The 22687-nt window shown below is 36.1% G+C and overlaps 1 protein-coding gene across 1 annotated transcript in view; it reads left to right on the forward strand.

The window, feature by feature from the left end:
• HCN1 (hyperpolarization activated cyclic nucleotide-gated potassium channel 1) overlaps positions 1-22687 on the forward strand; it is a gene marked incomplete at its 3' end in the record, with an annotated part of 218924 nt that overhangs the window by 134400 nt on the left and 61837 nt on the right. The window contains exon 6 of the mRNA XM_010008625.1: positions 19462-19680. Coding sequence (XP_010006927.1) covers positions 19462-19680 — 219 coding nt within the window. The remainder of the gene's footprint in view (positions 1-19461; positions 19681-22687) is intronic.

A 22687-nucleotide genomic window follows, 5' to 3' on the forward strand; every position in this document is an offset into this window, starting at 1 on the left:
CTAGCTACATTAAAGCACCTTTCTGTCAAAGTATTCCCCTTTACTCAGACTTTAATCAGAGTTTTCAGACAATTAGTAGGTAAAGATAACTCCTTACACCTGTATGCATCTGGAGATCTGTTAAAAAAATTTAAGTCAAACAATATTGAAATACAACTTTTCTAAGAAAGTCAAAATTACTCCTTTTTGAATTTCAGTCTTTTTTTGTTTAGGGGAAAGTTCCTGTGAGCATTTCCTGGATTTCACACTGTGTCTCCAATGTACATTTGTCAAAATGACACTATTGCAAGGGCTAACCTCAGGCTAATACACCAATTTTGCTTTAAAGTAAAATTTTAACACTTATTCATGATGACCATTTACTTGAAGACTTACTCAAGCCAATGTGTGTTCAGGCAGAAAAACTTAGTTTTCCAATATGCAAGTGAGTTACAAGACAGAGCATTTGCAGATCACCGGATATTAAAGGAAGTAAGAATGCCATGAAGATGACGTGCTGTCTCCTCAATTGGCACAGGCCAGAGTACTCTTCCAGTCCATGGTTCCCTTCTGTGTTGTGCATTGGTTGCCTCAGGCTGCAGAGTGCAAGAACTTCTAAAAGCCTTCTCCTAAAAGCTGTTTCTTCTGTGCAACTGACGTGTGAAAATATTCAAATTCCACAGGCATGCTTATGATTTTACTTTATGAATATTGTTAAGAAAAATAATGTAAGTCCAATTTAATATCACAAAGGAATAACATAATGAAACTCAGCATTTTCCTTACTGCATCTCTGGACAATGTGACTCAATGCAATTAAAGCAAAACAAATTGGTTGGATTTTCATCGTTGAAAGGATGATAGAAATGTCGTATTGCAGCATGAAGTAGACTTTAAAATTAAATGGAAATCCTTCTCTGTAAAAGGGAGTAAGGTCATCCAGGTTTAATGCTGCACCCACCTACAGTCTAAGTAGTTCAACAAAAATGTTCAAATCACATTGGATATTGTCATAATCAATGCTACTAATGAGTCCATCTGTACTCTCAGATGAGTGTTCTTGCCTAGTTCCTAACAGTGGCCTTCATGTCACTAGGAACTGAAAGCTAGAGTTGGTATTTTCCTATATTTTTCTAAACGCAATCCCACTTGCCACTTGTATATCTTTAATGACATTAAATTGCACTGATTTTATTAATACAGAGTTATTATTGACAGGCAGGATCTTGTGCTCCTCCAGAATATCGATGCACTTCTCTTAAATATAAAAAAAAAAAGCAAAACAGTAAATACAATATAAAAGTAAGCAGCAGCTGTTTATTTTCCACTCATTGTAACCCATGTTGCAATAATCCATTACAGAAAATGTCAGTTCCTTCTGCAAAGGTATGTGGCTCCCTGTTGCAATTCCTTATGTTTTTTCCCGACACTAGGATTGTGAGTTTCACTGCTAAAAAAGGTCTTTTCTGAAGAAGCTTCTCAGACTTGCCTAATGATGCTACCTAATTTCTCCTTGGCTCAGAAAGCCTGTTTTCTTTGGGTCCTTTTGTGATTTATCCTCAGCTTTCTGATCTGCATTACTTCAGACTAGTGTACTTACCTAATGACTCATACATCAAACATCTTTATCATACCTCAGAGTTTGAGTCAATAGTTCTTCAGAAAAATAGGAGTAAAACTTGCAGCGTAAACCAGGAGAAGTGCAGGAACAGAAAAACAGTGATTCTCTCCTATCGTCAGTCTGTGCAAACTGAGTTTCTGCATTCACTGTCAGCTGCAGTGAATTAAAAAACCATGGTGTGTGGGTCCCAACTGATGAACAGTTATGGTCAAGTCTTACATGGGAAAGTTTCTTGGCAGGTAGAGATGAGAGATTACATTTTTGCCACTGTTGTAATCTGGCCATCTAAGTATGACTGCCTGCAATAAAGCGTACCTTGCAATAGATTATTAATTTTTGTATTGGACCTATGCTTTGGCTTTTCATGTCACCTGTGGCAGACTCAAAGGCACGGTAGTCCTCAAAGAAACAGTATGTGAAGATCTCCAACCTATATTTTCCTGTCTAGATTTGATCTCCCTGAGAGGAAAGGCTGAGGGAGCTGGGTCTCCTTAGCTTGGAGAAGAGGAGACTGAGGGGCGACCTCAATAATGAGTGTCAAGAGGGCAGAGCCAGGCTCTTCTCTTCTCTGTCCAGTGACAGGATGAGGGGCAGTGGGTGCAGGCTGGAGCACAGGAGGTTCCATGTAAACATAATGAACATTTTTTTTCACTGTGAGGGTGACAGAGCACTGGAGCAGGCTTCCCAGAGAGGTTGTGGAGTCTCCATCTCTGGAGACATTCAAAACCCTCCTGGACACATTCCTGTGTGATGTGCCCTAGGTGATCCTGCTCTATATAATTATTTGAGGTCCCTTCCAACCTCTAACATTCTGTGATTCCGTGATCTCTGTTTAGGAAATCACATCGTCCTTTAAACAAGGTATTTACCTGACAGTTCTATATTTTTCAGGTGTAAAGTTGCCTTAGTAAGAGAAAAATCTAGCAGAGAAGTATAGAATTTAACTTGAAGGGTGAGGTTTTTAAAAGCCAAAAGGGATTATAAATCTTTTGGAAAAGGCACTTTTTTTTTTTTTTTTTTTTGGCTTTTTTTTCTCATGGCAGTCAGCCAATGTTTGCTCAACAAGGACCCTTCAGGTGCTCTGGTTTCTTTGTTCTGTCTTTTCCTTACTGTTCTTGCAGTTGGATTGTTTGCAGCCCTTGGGGTTTTCTAGGTTTTGGATTTAGTGAAAGGGGGTTTTCTGATACATTAACTCCCCTTTGTTTAATTTCCTCAGGGACAAAAGAAATCAGATATTAGACTTCATATCTTAATACCTATCAGTATCAGCATTGCTAGGAAAAAAACTGGGAATTTCTGCCATAGAGTCTGAAAGTCTCTCATTATAAAATGAATTACTGAAATGAATACTTGATGGGCAAATTCAGAAGTGTGGGAGATGGTGAAGATTTATAGTGTTCTAAGAACTATGCTAACATACTTAATATGAACAGAAACTGTTTAGTAATAACACTTTAATTTTCAATGTTTCTTAGTAATGAACCCCATTTTCTACTACACAATCCCATTTTTTTTCAATAAGATCTCTGCTTTACTCAAGGAATTTATTGTAGTAATTTGATGTCTTACTCAGCATTGGGTTTTCTCCTTTTTGATAGGACATGAGCTCAGCACCTTCTTCCCTCTAGTTGGACATAGGGGCATTTTCTGATGAAGTATTTCTGCATTTGATCATCATGTAATAATCATCATTTAGAGCTTCACAAATATTTTTCAGTACCTTTTTATTATATGGCAAAATATTGTAAAGCCATGTTTAAAGTATTATATTCCCTGACTTCATTTGCAGTGCTTAGCAATAAAAGCTTATGTAAATCAAATCCCACAGTCTTAAATTGGGTGCTTAGAAAATATGCAACATCTGGGAATCATCTGAGTACTACAAGCACTGAGGATCTCATGAGGTATTCAACTACTTCAGTGTACTTTATACTCATATATTTATATTAATGTATGTCTATCTAGTTATAGCAATGCTTCTAGTAACAGATAAAAGAATGAAAATCTCTACAAGCAATGAACCAGGATCAAACTAAGTGGTATTGCCCATCTCAGATCAGTGCTCCGTTTACAACACAGTTTGGAAATACGGCAATACCAGTTACAACATAACCATATTTTGGGAATCCACTGGTGGATAAGGGAGAGGCTGTGGATGTTGTCTACCTGGGCTTTCGTAAAACCTTTGACACTGTCTCTTAGCTTTCTCCTGGAGAAACTGGCTGCTCACGGTTTGGATGGTTATGCTCTCCATTGAATAAAATACTGGATGGATGGCAAGGCCCAGAGAGTGGTGGTGAATGGGCACCTCAATACAAGAAAGACATTGAGGTGCTGGAGTGCTTGCAGAGAAGGGCAACTAGGCTGGTTAAGGGCTCAGAGAACAAGTCTGATGAAGCATGGCTGTGGGAACTGGAGCTATTTAGTCTGAAGAAAAGGAGTCTGAGAGGAGACCTCATAACCTTCTATAACTGCCTGAAAGGACATTGTAGAGAGGAAGGTGCTAGTCTCTTGTCACAAGTAAATAGTGATAGGACAAGAGGAAATGCCCTAAAGATAAACCATGGGAAGTTTAGGTTGGACATGAGGAAAAAAAAATAAATTGAAAGGGTTGTGAGGCATTGTAAAAGGCTGCCCAGAGAGGTGGTTGAGTCAAGATCCCTGGATATGTTTAGAAGTTGTATAGATGTGGTGCTTGGGGATATGGTTTAAGGGTGAAAATGGCAGAGTAGGATTAAAGGTTGGACTTGATGATCTTAATAGTCTTTTCCAACCTAAATGATTCTGTGATTCTATGATACAATTATGTAATTCTAATGGTGAATAATTTTAGTAGATACTGATGCTCAGTGCTACACGGAAGGATCACCTAAATTAGGACACCCATGTTTTTAAGTGTTGATTGTAGCACTGTGTTACTCGTGTGATAACAGGTGCTAAAGAGGAGGATTTCTGTAGTGAATTAGTTGGCTGCCTTGTGCGCTGCTGTTTCTTTCGGATACAAAGCTACTCTTTCTTAAATGGGTTAAGAGTAATGGAACAATTTGAGGAAGCATGCAAAACAAATTGATATACCTAATAGATCCTAACTTATTTTCACACTTTTTCTTCATCATCATCAGACCTAATAGGAAGTTAACAAGATGAGGATGTAAGGAGAGACTTGCCCTCCTTGAGATTTATCATAAAAACTTAATTTCTTAGTTTTCCCCTTAAGATTCAACCCAGCGCATATATGCTTATACTGCAGTATCATGTGAAAAGATTTCTGGTAACTGAATTACAAAATATTTTATGTCAGCCTTATACTTAAAATAATAAAAGACACTGCACATAAAATGGTTAAGTCTAATGTGTTTTATAGGCATTGTACATAAAAATAACAGACATCATAAAGCATGCCTTAAGCCATTACTTTAAGAAAAAATGTGAACAAAAGCAGAAACACAACTTAGATCTCTCATATTTTAGATCCCTCATTTGCCACAGAATAAATTTCGGGGCTGTGGGGTGTCATGAGCACCTCATAGTGAAATGCAGCTTCTCTCTGATAGAAGAGAGTGTTCCCTTTGTTTTGAGAAACCTGAATCATTCTACTTCGCCCTGTCAACAGTGTATATCTACACTTGGTGGCACTCCAGGTTGAACTGGAATATCAGTGTAGGGCAATTATTCTGAAATAGCTCTCCATGGGTGGCCTTCTGTGACTGGAAAATCCAAAAGCTGAACCTTTGGAATATTTATGCCAGAGCAGGTTTCTCAGAACAAATCCAGATGCAGATACATCCAGATGAATATCATTCTTACACAGCTGTTCTTCAGCAAATATTTCTTTTTCATTATGAACCTATATTAATATACACAGTCTCATTCTTGTTCTGTATGCTTTGAGACTGTATGAAGATAACTGGCTTCGCACAAGTTGCATGTTATTGCCCAGGGGTCTTTATCAGCCATATCACAATCATGTTTTCTCAAGAGCACTGACTGTACTGCTTTTTTACTGAGGGGTTTTGCCATATCAAATGTGAACTTTTTACCCATGGCTATTCAGCACCTGACTCATCCTAATATCTAAAGTACATCTAAAGCAAAGTCTCTATGGAGATGCAATTAGGCATAAAAACTGGCCACCAGAAATTGTGCATTTAGAATGCTTACATTTCACATTAGAAAAAATCAAAGCAAGGTACTTTGTTCTGGGTCATGTAATTCTAAACTGATGCACTTTCATACATCAGACACTTGAGATATTTTTGTTTCCATTGACGTTTGTCCACCAAACCTGCATCAGTAGTCTATAGGATCTGTCATCCGGATTTCCAAAGTCCCAAAGAGAGTCAAGATTGTACCATAAGAATGTTTCTAAAACTGATTATTTCTGAACATCTCTTTCCATGGAAATGTTCATATTTCATATTTTCACTTCAATTCAGAATGAAGCTAAAAGCTAAATAAGGAGAATTCCCTGTAGGACTGGCAGTCTCGATTTGCATCCAGTTCTGGTTATCATGAGGAAAGCATGAAAATACATTAACTTATAATTTCTTTCATTTGTTTTAATCTTCTGATTTTTCTTAATGTTTAAACTGATTTGGCTCATAGTTTTTATATATACAGGCCAGTGATGTAGAAAAGTTTGATTTAGGCTGCACGTATTTTGCCTATTTTAAAAGAGTAGGATAATTTTCTTTAACATTACTTACTTCCCTTCCCTTTCCTGCTCTTCCTGCTTTCTGCATATACACTCATTTGAGCAGACTCAATCTGAAGTAATTCTAATAGAGGTATAAAACTTTTAGAAAATAATGTAATATAAAAGAAATTATGGAAAGGGCTTTACACAGAATAAATGCAGTAATACTCCACAAATTTTGCATTATCTGGAATGTCCCATATTTTATTTAATATTGTCATTCATGAGTAAATTTTGAATAATATCACCTAGATAGTATGTGTGCAGATGTCTGTGTTACTTGTATGAGCAAGCAGTGAACGCTTACTCGTGTTAATTTACTTAAAACATTAAATGCTCCGTAAATGTGTTTTGTTTTCTTTCTGCCCTCTGGATTTTTATTTCTGTTTCATTTACTGATTAGAAGAAAATATTGATAACATAAGGAAAGGAACAAAGCCATGTGATGGGACTTCAGTCTGTATACCACTTTTCATAATTTGCAGTAGGGTTTTTTTTTCTCATGTGGGAGGAAGAGAAATCTTAGCATTAAAAAACTGCTGAGTATCTATTTTTTAAAACTGTTATAAATCATGTACTAACCTATTAAATCTAGCAGTAACAATAAAAAGAGTTTTCCTTGAGCTCCAAAAACCATTATTGTCATTACCTCATGTCAGCGTTTGACTCAGGTCTGACAACAACACTCTCGATCCCCTCCCCCCCACACCCAGGTAGGGAAGGGGGGAGAGAAAAAGAGAGAGACTTGGCTGGATTGAAAACTAAACTACACAGCTTTAATCAAAACACTAATGAATGATACAAGAAAATATATACAATTATATACAGATATATTCAGGTATGGGCAAAAGCCTCTTGCCTCCCCCCACCCTCAGCAACTCCCACAGCACTTCCCTGAACTGGGAAGAATCCCAAGGAATCCCGGAGCTGCTGCTGGAGAAAGCACAGGGTGATGAGGGTCAGGAGACCTTGAGCCTGGGGGTCGATGGTGATGGATGGACGGAGTCCTGCCCGGACGCCGGCCATGGACGGAAGAGAAGGGAAGAAGAAGAAGGAGGAAAGTTGTCTTCTGTGATCTCTGACCTTCCTCTGAGCTTACGTAGATATATGGAATGGAATATCTCTGGCCAATTTTGCTGTCTGTCTAACTCAGACTTCTACGGGGGGGTCACAGATCTCCCCGTAGTGTCTGAGACGGCAGAGTGAAGGTGCAACCTTGAAGCCTCAGTAGTTAGAAAAACATTCTAGTGTCTTACCAGCCTAGCAGAACACACTGTTGCTAGTTAAAAGGAAGCTTACTGAAGGAAAAAAAAAATCAGTAAAAGGAAAATTGGCTTAATCCTGGCTCAAACCAGGACATTCCACCCCTTATTCCATACCATATATTACATACTCATTATTTTATTCCCTTTGTTTTCAATAGCTGGGTTTTGTTTCTAAAGTGTCTTGATAATCTCATATGAATAGGATTGGAGCAGAGAGAGATATAAACTATCAGGACTAGTTCAGTAACACATTTTTTCTGTATCTTGAACAACTGCTAAAGCAATGAGAGAGATACTTTTAAACAATCTCTGAAAATCATCAATTGGTATTGAAACAAGACAACATATTCTTCACAGATGAGTCGTACCTTTTCCAGTCCCCTTCATGTATCATATTAGTCCTTCCAAGATGCCTTAATCTGTAATAAAATAAGATCATGTCATTTATTTTGGATTTACATATTATTTTTTTTTTTGTGTGTGTCGTTTTTAGGTAAAATCACAGTAGAGTGTAGTCACTGTATTTAATCTTATATGTTCAGAAAAGGATGAAGTTAGCTTGCATGTGAGGGTAGCCTGGTGTTCTGACAACACTACATATAATCAAAAAAGGATTATATATGTTGATATAGATAGGGAGGGATTTACATGACTGGTTTTGAACACTTTATACTTAGAAGTGATATTTTCAGTCAGTCTGCTCAGACTGCTAGTTCACTTCTGCAGACAGTAGTTGAATAGCAGTCATGAATAAAGGCATAGCACTGATCATTTGTAAGTCTTTGCAATAATGTGTAATATCCCTGTGTTTATCACAAATAATTTAAAAAACAGTTAAAATTATGTCGTCAATATAATTAGAACAGTTATGTCAAATGTAAAGTCAGTTAAATATCATTGACAGAAGAATATTTTAGGGAGTTTTCAGTTTATTTTGAACAGCTTTTTCCAGATGTTCAGAAGTAAAGTTGATGTTGCATGATTAAAATCTTTGTTGGGAGAAAAACATAAATTTAACTCAGGTTTGTAAGAAGAGAAGATGCAAGAAATCATTCTGGAAGGGTACACTTCAGGGGACAGTGGGAAGCATGCTACATTTCAGATAGGTAGGGCAGATTTGGCTCTGGAATTTTCGGACCTATGTAGATATCTCTTCGTCAGCTCTCATAACCCATACCATTCACCGAAAGAATTCCTGCCCCTTACCTGCATCTCTGTATTTTAAACACAGATGCAATACAGAATATATGGAATGTGCTTTTACTTTCTTGTGATTCTCTAACACTGTTTGTCAGAACTTTACTCTTACAGAAAGACCTTTCTGCTGCCACTTACTCTTTAATGCCTAAATGAAGCAGTATAAAACTTATTCTAAAATAAATAAGTTTATTTCTGAGTTGTATGACTATGCAAAGATGATGGTCCCTTAAGCTTTTGCAGTCAGTATCTTTTCAAAGCATCTGTTTGTGGAAAGGATAACATACAAATGGTGGCAGGAAGTACATCCTGGAAGTGCCATGTGCTCTCAGAAATAACAGTGTAACTGCACTGCTTCTAACAGAATGTGTTTTGCAAATCAATAAAATGTGTTGACCCTAAACCAGTTTAGTTGAGCTGTGAAGGCACACACAAAACAATGAGGGGTGGAGAAAGAAGGAATGGTGCAGTTTAAAGAGAAATACAGCTTCTGAAGCAAAAGAATTTAAAACAAACAAACAAAAACAAACAAACAAAAACCCACCCAAAACCAAACACAACAAAACAACAGAATGAGCCAGTACACTCATTCATCTCAGCATGATCTGAGTAAAGTTGGCCTGTGTGTAAATAAATAAAATTTGAAGGATTTCTAGGGTTTAACAAAGCCTGTTCGTTTTAGTCTTTTGCTTTAAAAATCTTTCATACTTGATAAAAGAAGGTGCTTATTGCTTGCATGCACAGTAATACAGACATCTGTATACAGAATATCTAGAAGATATTCTTCAAAAATTACTCACGAATAATAATTTTAAAGACAGAAAAAAATGCCCTTTACATTTTTCCCTTAAAGTGGTGACACTGAATGTATAATCTGAATTAACAACTAAATAAGTATGGTATCAATGAAAAACTCACCCAAATACACCATAACCTGTGTTTCTGATGAATCACAACTCAGTTTTATTTTAAAAGATAATTGAAAAACATAGCATTTTACTGTGCTGAAGAATTAAAACTCTTTTGATATGTCTTCTGATGAAGTTCTTCCCAGATAGTGATTTTTATTCTTTTGCACAGATTTGATTCTAAAGATTGGATCTGAAAAATGCTTTAATATATTTTCTTATTTAGTAAACAGTTTTGCAACTTTTAATGTAAACTGCAGAAGGAAGAAGTAGCCATGTGATCTGAAATTAGACTTTATCCAATAACATTATACCTTTAGTCTGTAATGTTTTCATAGGCATTATGAAACTTTTTATTTGTAAGTCAGCTGAAACTTGTCTGTACCTATGTACGCTGAGGATGATTGAAATAAAAATAAATTATTGTTGTTTATCACTATTCGTACTTAGTGCCATACGTGATGCTGTGGTGGCTGGATTTATTAACATAATTAAATATTCACTCAAGGCAAACAACTGAATTTCTCTTAAGTAAATAATTTGAATACTTTGTTTCAATGGATCAAGTAATAATAACAAAGGCTATTCTTTTTGTTATACTAAACATCTAGTAGATATCAGATTTTTAAGATCAATCTTGTTTAGTCTGTGCCCACTGAATGTGAAGTTTCATGTTAAGGAAAATTTCCAATGATGTGCAACCTAAGTAACACAATGTTTTTGTATACTTATGCTATTTTCTTTAGAATCTCAGTCCTTTAAGATATTTACAGTTTAACGTCCTTCACAACCTTTTTTCAAGCAAAGTAAGTGTCATGCCTTCAAAATGTGGTTATTGAAATATGTGTCCTGAATCCAAGAACTCTTACTCTCATTGTGCTGTCTGCTGTGTAACTCTATTCGTGTAAATGAACAATTATGAAGTTTGCATTCTGAACATTCCTCTGTTCTCATTAAGTCTCTTATTTTTGTCTCATGCTTTCTCCTATCTGTGTTTTATGAGACAGTCTCACTGTAGTGTGCTTACATTAAAACCACTGCACTGGAACTGAATTCACCCTAGCCAAATCTTCAGCACCTCTTGCAGAGCCCCACTGATTTTCTCTGCTTTTGCAAGGGCAAAGTCATATGCTAATCTGAATGTCAAATTCAATTGCATGACCAAAACCATGAATCATTAAAATAAAAACATAGCTTGAGAGAAGAGACTGTCCTCCGGAGTTTTTCTTTTCTCCAGTGGATAGATAGGAGCAAGGAAGAAACATGGAGGCATGCCATTTCCTAAAACACAGACCTGCTCAGCAGGGTAGCTCAGGGGGCTAATAGAGGTGGCTTCAGTTGAATATGATCTTGCTGCAGCTGATGTAAAGAAAAGTATCCCCTGGGGGTGATAAAGAGCTCCTGCATTATACTTCTACTCAAAATCACCATCTGCGGGAGTCTGATTTTTGCTGACTGTGCAGGAAGCCTGGAGAGACTCATAGACTCAGCCATCAAAGTGAAGTTCCTGAAGTCAGCTGATGTGAAATTTTATTATGCCTTCTTCCCTTATTATCTATTTTCACCAATAAAACCCAGGACAAGTTGGGCCGCTGATCACTGTAAATACCCATGTGTAAACAATACAAAATGGAATGCACAGTTATTCCTGTTGATCCTCCATCACTCAAGATCATAATATTCTTCCTGTTTCTTTCTCTCTCAATCATCCATCTCCCATGACTGGCCTCTCCCCAGGGTTTGTCATGTGGACTGAGCAATCTGCCTCAGGTTTACCCGTTTCAGTCAAAGCTTTTTCATCCTCTGAATCTAGACTGAGAAAACTGAATTCCTTTAAACTACTCAGTAGGTGGATGTTATAGTTGCTCTGCAGGATAATTCTGTGAGTCTTCCTGTAATCAAAGCATGCAGTTTAACTCTTAAATCTAGTGAGAGACTTTCTTACTTTTTATGTTGCAGCTATGAAAGTATCCCATATGCTTTCCAAGCATTTCTGTACAGTTAAATGGCATTGTTATTGCTATGAGAATGGAACGGCTGTCTCATAAATACTTACTATGGAGGTGTGAGAAGACAAGGTGGCTAAAAAAATGTTAAATCCATTAAAAGTAGGTAATTTTTACTTAGTCCATGCATGTATTCACTCATCTGTGGAAATAGAGTATAGACTCTGGTAAGCACTTGCAGTTTTAGGGTGTCTGAGTTTAAGAACAGGTCACCGGCAAAACTCAGATGAGTTCTCAGAAAAGGAAAAGCCTCTGACCTAGATCCAGCCTACTTACTTTGACAGTGAGGTTTTGTTCTTTTCATAGAGCCACAATAGGATTTCAGCTGCAAAACTCCTTTGCTTCCTGCTGTCACTGCCTAATAAAATAATGCACATCTTTTTGTAGTACATAGTATTTGATGAAGGACTGTGATTTACCAAAATAGCAGACCAGCCTCTTGAGGGCTCAGATATTTAGTAAGTTAATTTCCTGAAGAACTGTAAACTAACCAGCTGTAGCCTAACGTGTCAAAGGCATCAGGTTAGGAAAAAAAATTGAAAAAATGACAAGTGTTTCCTGCTGTGCCAGCAAAATGAAAAAGAATGCTTAAAACCATCATTGAATTCTGCCTCAAAAAAATATATTCTTTAAAGAGAAAATAATACATAATTAAAATTGTATCTTTAGGCTAAGGATTAAAGTATTTAATTTGCCTATGTGGTACTAAGCATCACCTTACCAGGGAAAGAACCTGTTTTTCAAAGCACTGAAATTCCTGAATCCCAACCCTTATGCTGATTCTCTGCATGAAAGTAGCATTGGTTCACCTTGATCATTTTTAAGCAGATTAAAACATATTCATAACTTATGTAGGGATATTTGCCTTTATGAGTGGATTATATTAGACTATCTTAATCTACTGTAATCCGCAATTCTTATTTTTTTTGCTAAGGGCACATTCCTAATAATACAGAAAAAATATTTTGCTTGAGTATTTATGTATATAGAAAAGGATTAAAGTATTTCTTGGAGAATCAGCCTCTAAATGTTTGGAGATACTCTTAGTGAGAAAGCATTGTGATACTATGATTCTGTGCATGTCTGTGTATGTGCCTTTCCATTAATGAATGAAGTTTGCCTAGCCTAGTAATAGATTTTTCTTCCATTTGCTAAGCTAGTTGTTTCCTTCCTTGTTTTTATGTAGCTTCAAACTCACTTTGATTCAAAAGAATGGCAATAGGGCTTAGAATGTTAAATGTCCACTGGCAAAAACATCAGTTTCATTTGTCATTGTATTTGGGATCAGATGTTTGACATAATTTGCTGTCTAGTCCGAGTTGTTTGCAGAATATAGATGCAGTTCCTTCTTCCAAGTTCCCTTTTCTAAATTGGTTGCAAATATTGTCTGTGATGGTGGACATTCTTCCTAACAGTTTTCACTAAAGCAGTACACCGTGGAGTCACGAGTCAGGTTTATGTCACTTCACTCCTTCACCCGTCTCCAAGAACTGTGCTATATTAAGCCCACATTATCGTATGCTTGTTCTTGACTATCAGACTTGACTACTGCTGAAAATCCAAAGCTTTTCATAGTGGTTGCATTGTAAAAGCATTTAATAAATGGTTTGATTCAATGCTTAAGGATTGTTAAGTAAGCTATTTTGCATCATATCCATCTCCTTTCACCAGCTGAAAAGAGCAATAAAAAACCAAACCAACATGGCATCTTTAATGTACTTAGATTTTTTGCCTCTCCTGAACACTGATATTCCATGAACTTCAGTTTACCATAAAAAACACAGGGTTTATCCTGCAAGGATGCATTGCTTGCCCAGTGAAATTATGTTTACTAAAAACCTGTAGATATGCTTACTTCTTGTAGTCACTTATTGTGTCCAGACAATACTTATTTTATATTTGTTGTGATTACAGCGTATTTTCCCTTTGAAGGACATTGTTTATCTGTTCCATTCAGTCTCTTGTAAACAGTGGCACTTAAGTTTATTTTTGGATCCAAAACCTATATGATTTGAACATCAAATCTTGAGTGTGCTATGAGAGAACAGAAGTCAAAAGTCTGAGATATTTAGATTATTTGATAAATTTCACTAAAAATTCTCAAATAACAAAATTCAGCATAGAATAGCATGTTAGCATCTGCAGTTTCAGTGCTACGCATTTGTAAAAAAATTATTTTTGCCCATATTTTATGATAATGAAAAACAAAACAACCACAAAAAAGCCAAAACAATCACTTTCTGAAAAGTTACAAGTACAGACAATCAAATTCCATGGTGGGAAAATGTTTACTAGCACTGTTAGGTTTTCACATGAGAAAAATAGTCTGTACTTTTAACATTTTACTATAAACTTTATAAAATCTTTGTAAGAGCTGTAATTCCTTAAAAATTCTTCTTTAAGTAATTATTTGAAATAGAATCTTATTCTAAATGACATCTATGAATTGCAAACTTTCTTCAGTCTTATGAGTTCAGTAAAGGGGACACAGTGACTGGATAAAAGGATGAGTCAGAGAAGGCTAATTCATAAGCAAAAGAATAGAAAACTCTTTTCCCCATAAGCTTTAATTTATTATTTCATAGCTTTCTGTATACAGGTGTGGGAGTTCATGGTTGTATCTCTGATTGGGTACTGATACACAGAAGAAAGAGCAGTACTGAGCAGTGTACAGGGAAGACTCCCCTATGAGGTTCTGAGATTCATATTTTCCCCTGTGAACAATCCTTTTGACTGGAATGGGCCTACTCATGTGAACATTACTCAGATATATTTGAAAGACCAAGCTGTGTGCATAAGCCAAATATCTCCTCTTCTGTTGCTGTTTATGAATTACCACACTGATTCTACAAGTAAAAATATTCATCCTTACCATGAAAAGGTGATCTATTCTATTTAGTCATTGCTTCTCCAGTCAAACTTCTTTTCCTGTGGAATGCAATGCCAAACACTTCTGAAAATTTTTCTGCCAGTAATGGTCTTGAAAGTATATGTTGAGTTATTTGCACAGTGTTATATGTGCATCAATCAGCAGAGAGAAATGCTGAGAAGTTTCTGAAGACATCTGCTTATTCCACTGAGCTTACTCATTCAGGTGTTTTTCCTTAAATGATATGGGAGAATGCTGTGTGACCAGTGCAACGCCAGAGGTCCTTCAAAGAGGGCACCCATGAGAACCAAGTTCTAGAGCTTGGAAACGCTTTCTGATACTTTCTAGTTTATTAGAATAGACAGAAACCATCTATATCCTATCAAGATTTGTATCCATCTTCCCTTCTTCAGATACCACTTACTTTCAGAACACCTTAGAGGCAGTGATAGGCATGAATGGGTGTGTGATTGATTACAAGGCAAATTCTTTGCGGTAGCGACAGGCTACTTCCCCTCTCCTACTGCAGTTTTTGAAGGGGGAATCCAGATTGTGAATTCAAGATCCTTTTAGACATTTTTCTTAATTCCTGTATCAATCTTTGCACAATGATTTTAAAGCATGCCCTTGGCAAGCATAGAGGACCATTTTCATGACACATGCTATGACTGTGATGTGAAAGGAAAACGGAATTGAGTAAAAAATGTGAAAACCACTATTATATTTGCAATAGTCTGTTAGGAGATTTCTAAATCAGTTTATATCTTAGTGCAAGTGTATGGCTGTGGGAAGATAAGCTGTGCGTGAAAGAATGACTACAATATGGGAGTGGAATTGATTTGCTTGATAACAATAAAATCTTCTGGTGAAGACCTGCATATATTCCAGTAAAAGAGAAACCCTTCTTAATACACTGAGGCACATTTTTTACTCAATTCTCTTTTCCTGCCTTTTACTGGTGTGCATTACAAGATGTCATTTGGTCTTTCCATAATTTATTTCTTATTAGCTGAAAAGTTAATATTACAAAAAGATATTTTTAGGAGGGTCAAGCAAAGTTACAAGATAAAGCACAGGATCCTGCAATGAAAGAAGAGGCTTGAAAATAGACATTTAAAATCAGAAGTGCCGTATGATTAATGTATTCTTCAGGATAACTGCTAAGTTAGTGTAGTTACAGAACTAATTGCAAATGATCAGTGATCATTGCTTTCACAAATGTGAGGATTTCCTAATGTCATCAAGCTAGATTATGTAATCAATCCTTGTATAAACAGCTTTGGTATTTCTCACAATTACAGTCTTTAATAGTTTTCCCAAATTAATGTCATTTCATTTAAAACATTTTAAACCGATTACTACTAATCTGAAAAGAGTGATCAACCCATTGTCAACTAGGAAATTAAATGCCTTTTTTACTGATTGATAGGAGATCTTTTCAGCTCCTAGAAGCTTGTGGGTAAGGTGTTGTTTGTTTTTCTTTTTTGCAATCTATACATTAAAAACAGAATATGACCATTTAGGAAAACATTTGACATGTATTTATAGAAATACTAATATTTAAAATTATATTAAAGAACAGCTGACTGTGTAAACACAGGATTTTTTATTTCATGGAACAGGCTTTTATTAGCTCAGGGATATTATCTGTAAATGTGTTATGTAAAAATCTCTTTATGATGCCAGCGCAAAAATGCTTCCTATTAAAAAAACCATCTCTGTAGGCTAGTTGTAGAGAAATGGCCGCTCCTCACCTCTATACAGCAAAGAATACCACATTGGAATGGGGTTGTGGAAAATTCCAGGCTCTCACAATAAAATTAAGAGTTGCTCCTGCCTAAATCCTAGGTTATACAACACAGCTAGAAGAATAATTAAGTAATTATTATTGTTTCATAGATCAATATTGATAGTGGCCTTCATGATTTATAGGATTTGACATTATTACCCATGTTCTTTTTAACGGATTTATATATGCGATAAATCATTGAGCAATGCAAGTAACTACAGAAACATGTACACTCCACAATGGTATTTTTTTAGTATTATTTTTTTAAAATGCCCATGCAAACTAAAAAGGTAAGTGATTTTACAAGAGCTGATTGATTATTAGGCAAAAGAAACAAAAAAATAATTGGCAAGTATTTTCAGCAACAAAATACTCAAACAAATTCAAGTTGAGCTCACGTGTTTTGTCAAATTTTTTCACCAGATTTTTTTGTCCTTCTGTTAAACGCTTTCTGCCCACATGAGGACCAGGTTCTGGAGACTATCCACTCACCAATGTCTGAAATGAGCCTGACCTGTGATAAGGTCTATCACAAGCTACATAGTATCTAATGCTGCTTGTACTCCAAAATGGCCATTTAAGATGGTCTTGACCTCCACTCTGGGTTTAGTTGCAAACATAACTGATGAGGTGCTGGATCCTATTTTGACATATATGTAAAGGTACATACGTGGTTAAACATATATTTGGTTATGCTGATATACCTTTTTAGATTTTTGTCTTCTGTCATTATAGCTCTCTTACTCCTGCATGGTACTACTTCTCAAGTAGTACTCAATTTATTTTTCACTCACCGTGTTACATACCTAGAAGAAAGCCCTCCTTGTATTTTGTTTCTTCTTGCTTCTCCTCACTTCCATTTCCTTATGCTTTCTTAAGCACAATGGTATTTTGCTTAAATTGACAGGCTTGGAAAGGATCTCAGTCAAGAAGTAAATCAACTAACATTTGGATTTACTCAAAGACTTTGATGTAAAAATATCATTTTACTAAAATAATTTTAATTGAGATATATCACATCAAGGATATAATAGAAAAGATTAATTTGTGATATCAAGATAAATTTTTATTTTTATTTAATATTTATAATAGTTATGCTAAAAATACAGCTTAGGAGCAAGATCCACAGTATGGAGCCCTGCAAAAAACTGTTTTGATCTTAGAACCTCTTGAATAATAATGCTAATTGTAGCCTTAAAAAAAAACAGATTAATTTTTTCCAGCAAGAGGAGTTTATTTTTTTTCCTCAGTATAGTCTACATAAAGCTGCAACTGCTAAAGAATTTGGTACGGGTCTCTCACAATGACCTTATTAATTATTTCCACACAAAGGAGATTGATACCGTCTGGAAGGAAAGTCCAACTGTAAAGAAAGTTGCTTTCCTGAGAGACAGGGAACTTGCATTAAAATACCTGCACTGACCCAGACAGCAAGGAGTTCTTGGCTCCATCTTGGTACTTGAATCCTGAACTTGAGCTTTTTCAGGGAAGCTTCTTCAGTTCTTTCATTATTTGAGTATTTTTTAAAGCCTCAAAACAAAAGGAAACTTATTTCGTCGCTACTCAGTGAAACCTATCTGATTCCCAGCAGTCTAAGGGGTTTTTTTGTATGTATATTTATTTATTTTTTGCTGAATACAGACATTGAAAACCTACTCCTTAACTGTATTTACAAGACAAAATTTTCACTTCTGAAGAAAGAAACAGCTCACAAATTGAAAAAGCTTTAACTTAGAAAGCAAAACAAGTGTAATTACAGAGGAACTATTAATTTGTAAATTATTGTATTAGTGAATGAATAATAACTTTTCCATCTGCAATCCAAGAATTGTTAGCCTATTTCCTGGAACCAGTTATTTATAGGTGGTCTAGAAGAAAGCATTTTAATAAATGAAAAGCATAAGCATAGTTGGTAACGTTGTCATTTAAATGGCAAGAGAGCAAGCCCAAAGCTCTTTGAGAAACAAGAGAATTTGAGCAAAGCTTGTATGAATAGGAGACACAAATACTGACATTTCATATGTAAAATTTATATATAAAGACTACTGGTGATTTCAAGCTTTATTTGAACAAAATTATGGTTTTTTGGTCCTGTATATTGGGCACTGGCACAGGATAACTGCCTAATATTACTAATGTCATCCCAGTTCTTCCTTCTACACTTCTTCATTTTTTAAATTATTCTCAGTTCTTTGTGGTAAATACTGTGATTTCTGATGTACGCTGTGTGCCTCCAAGCACAATTTGTTTTCCTGTTCTTGTTTTATTCCTTTGGCAAGGAAAACAGAAAAATCTGACAAGGAGTCCCAGGTCTTTTTGGAATGTGTTAACATGTCTGCTTTTCTCTGGGAACAACAGTCCCTTTCATTGTCTCTATGTGAAGCTGAAGGGAGGATGCTGACAACACCTTTGCAATTTTAAAAGCTTGAGAGTGAGCTGACAGGTCCTTCTAATCATCCAGAGAGATGGGAAATGGTAGCTACACATCAGAAATGCAGGATTCAGGGATTCACCTTTTATTTTTAGCTGTGTTTCGTAGGTCTTGGCTATGGATGTGAATTTGCTATGATTGCAGAATAAACAGACCTCTTTAGAATTGAGCTGCTTCAGTATAAACATAATATTACAAGAAAACACAAGACATTAAAACAAATGACACTTTTTTTTCTGTCTTTGGAAGGTGAACCAGCTGATAAAACATGGATGTGTGTTCAAATTAACAACTAGAAAGAATTAAATGAGGCCATTTAGGAGGAGTATATTCATGCATATTAAGACAAAATGCTACTTTCTTGCACTTGATACATCTGCATGCTCAGCTCTTTCTAATCTGTCTGCCAGGGACTGCAAAATAAAATTGACCTTTAGTCTCCTTGTAATTAGGTTAGTACGCATGTTTAAGAATACAATAGTGTATTTTATTCCATCTCACTGTGCTAAGTATTATCTGGCAGAATCTCTGACGCTTTATTTTACAATTAATTTAGAAGGAATATCTCTTCTCACTCACAGAGAATACATTATCAGCCTGCTCTTTCAGAGTCAGTAATCTATGATCCCACTGTACAGGTACAAAGGTATTTTCCCCCTCAGCTGCTTGCTGGCTCAGTCACTTGTCTCCTTTCTTGCAGAACGATTCCTGGGGAAAGCAGTACTCATACGCACTCTTCAAAGCCATGAGCCATATGCTCTGCATTGGTTATGGAGCCCGTGCCCCCGTCAGCATGTCCGACCTCTGGATAACCATGTTGAGTATGATCGTGGGGGCAACTTGTTATGCCATGTTTGTTGGTCATGCCACTGCTCTCATTCAGTCTCTGGATTCATCACGACGACAATATCAAGAAAAGGTAATTCATTTTAATCTAACTCCTGAAGTTTTGAAATAGATTAATGGGAAGTTCTAACTGTTGAAAAAGCTGTATGAGTTTACATTAAATAATCTAGGAGAATCTGAATCCAGTGGCAGATTTAGTTCAACACAGAGGAATTCAGAACACTCCATGAGCTTGACATAGTCCTGCATGAACCCACTTTTCTTAGGGAGCAGACAGCTCTGCATGTCACATGCACTGAGTGAAATCTTGCATGTGAAATATGCTTTAAACTCTACTGTGAAAGCTCCGTTCTCTGATTCAGACCTATACGAGGTAATTACTTGATTTAGGTAGCATGAACAGGGGCCCTGAGTTCAGTACCTTGGGCATGTCTGTTCAATTTCCTGTCATTCCTTTTGTATTGCAGTTTACAGAGAACCTTCAACATGTGAAAAGAGCGGCCTTTAAATGAGGCCAAATAATAGTTTTGTTTGGAACTACCTCAAAGAAGTGTTCTTTGCTTTATAATGGTACTGTTTACATGCTACTCCATGACCTGTTAGGTCCTTTCCAAGAAAAAAAGGAACAGTGGCCAAGGGGTAGAAAAGCAGAGAGAGTTTAGTGGAAAAAATATTCTTTATTGAAAGCAGAAAGAAAAGAGTTGTTGGATTCCTTGTGAGTATGGCTGGGATTAAAAATACATTAATGGGTACAGGGTGTGAACTTTCTGGAATTAGTAGTAATTAACAGTGTGTTGTATAATAAAAGTCAAATACAAGTTTTAATTGAAGCTATGAAACCAGGAGGTAAGACTAGGTATGGTGGCATAAGGAAGAAAGCATCAGGATGAACATGAGCAGGGGACAGTAAGGATTTGCAGACTTATTGAGGTGCTTAACAGAAGCCAAAATCAATAATTGTAATAAATAGGGAACTGGAGAGGCCATGGAGAGAGATCGGCTGAGCAAAACAGTGAAATCAGGGAGTTCACATCAGCAAATAAGAAACACAGCCCAAGAAATAGTATTTGGGGTGTGTGCATAAGAAAATCCAGAAGGGCAAACTGGGCAGAAATCCCAGTGTGATGTAACACCAGCCTGGGGCAGAAACCTGGCAGAGAGTAAGGAGAAGAGAGGGTGACCCTGGCATCTGCTGAAGATGAGAAGGAATGGCCCAAGTTTGCTGGGAAAAAAACATATGGAAAAGTCAAAAAAATATTTGAGTAGGAAGGATTGAGGTGTTTTCTTTACAAGTAGACAAAGGGGGAGGAAATGAGAGCATCTGGGAGAAAAAGAGTTTACAGTCAGTTTTGTCAAGCTTGAGTCTCAACAAGACCACAGAGTCAATATATCAGAGAGAGGGAGAGATAAGGGATGAGCAAGAAGTTCAGTAACAGAAATTAGTTGCTGAGACAGTAATTTTACAGCTGTTTAAAATGAGAAGTTTGCAGTTAAGAAAGCTCACAAATGTTATCTTGGATCATAAATGAGAACTAGAAGTTTGGAAGGAGAGAAGCATTGAAACCTCTAAAAATGTGAGCTCTGTAAGTGACCATGTGAAAATCCCTAGTTAACCTCATAATAAAGAAACGGGCCTAATGCTGTTAGGTCATGTAACACTAACTGGTTTATTGGGTGTGTTCTGTTGGCTGAAAAGAAGTAATTTTACCAAAAAGGACACTTGTAGGGAGCTGTGGGCAGAAACATCTTAACCATGAACCAGAAAGAACACACAAGAAGGAAAGCCTCAGTTAAGTATAACTGAAGCTGCATCAGAGGTTAGGAACTACTTATACACACATACACAGATATATGAAATCATTGAAAATGTCACCATACACTGAAACCTCATCTTAATTGTTCTCTTGTTATCTCCTCTTAACCTCATCTTAATTGTTATTATCTTATATTGTTATTAGCCAGACCTTGCTGGCTGCAGCATGATACTGCAGTGTTTCAAGCATCAAAAATAGAGTGTGTATGTGAAGATACTAATGTATTTTAAACTGTGTTGAGTAAAGCCATCTTCATTTGTGTTCCTGAAGTAAATTAAAACCCAGCAGCAGCCAAGTGGTAATACAGTTCTCATGTTTTACTGTAACAGCAAAAAAAGTTGTTGTTTTTTTCCCCCTCCATTTTTATGCGCACACTTTATTAAACATTAGCATAGAAATGTCCAGCATTTTTCAGTTCTCAACATTTTCATTCTTTATATTTTTACTTCTTGTTTCCTGACTTCAGTGGCAAAAGCACAGCATGAAATTAATAATCAGGAATGAAGGAAATGAGCCAGAAATTGCATGTTTCTATACTTAAAAATAAATAAATCTCTTTCTCTGGCAGCCATTTCAATGCTAGTTACTATGAGCTAGAGGTAAAGGATGTCTAAATTAAAGAAAGTTTTTTCTCCTGATTTCTGACACCCTGAAATTACATGTATGTTATCAGCTACAGCAACTATGCTGACACTTTTGTATATTGTCCGTTGCTTTGTCATGGTTTAATCATGTATTTTGAAAAAAATCTTTTGTTATAGCCTAAGTATAAGCCATTATTTTATACTGCTAATGAATACTGTATGTTTTTCCTTACTCTGATAACCAGATAAATAGGTATTTCAGAAACAAGTCTATGCTACCTATTATGTCAGCATATTTTCTAAATTTTCAGCAGATAGAAATAGCTTATATTACACTTAAATAAGAGTGGAGAAAAAGGTAAATCAAATCTCCAGCCACAGAGTTTTACTCCAGTTTCAGAGTTTCAATATATATGTTGGAATACTTGTTTTTCCCTAGTGCATTGCGTTTTTTTCTCCTGGAAGTGAAAAATTTGATAAATGAGGAGACTGTGACTTGTTTTTATTTTTTGGACATAAATGCTAGGATCAGGTTCTCTTTTTTTAAGTCCTACAAATATAGGATTGTTTATTTCCTGCCTCCATTGTTTTCTTTATAAGAGTTATGGAAAATAATGTAACTAACATGAATTGCTAGGCAACATAGAGTGATAGCAGAGATGAAGAAAGAGGTTGTTCCTTG

Source organism: Chaetura pelagica, unplaced genomic scaffold (assembly GCF_000747805.2).
Source record: "Chaetura pelagica isolate M959 unplaced genomic scaffold, ChaPel_1.0 scaffold382, whole genome shotgun sequence".
Lineage (NCBI taxonomy): Eukaryota > Metazoa > Chordata > Aves > Apodiformes > Apodidae > Chaetura > Chaetura pelagica.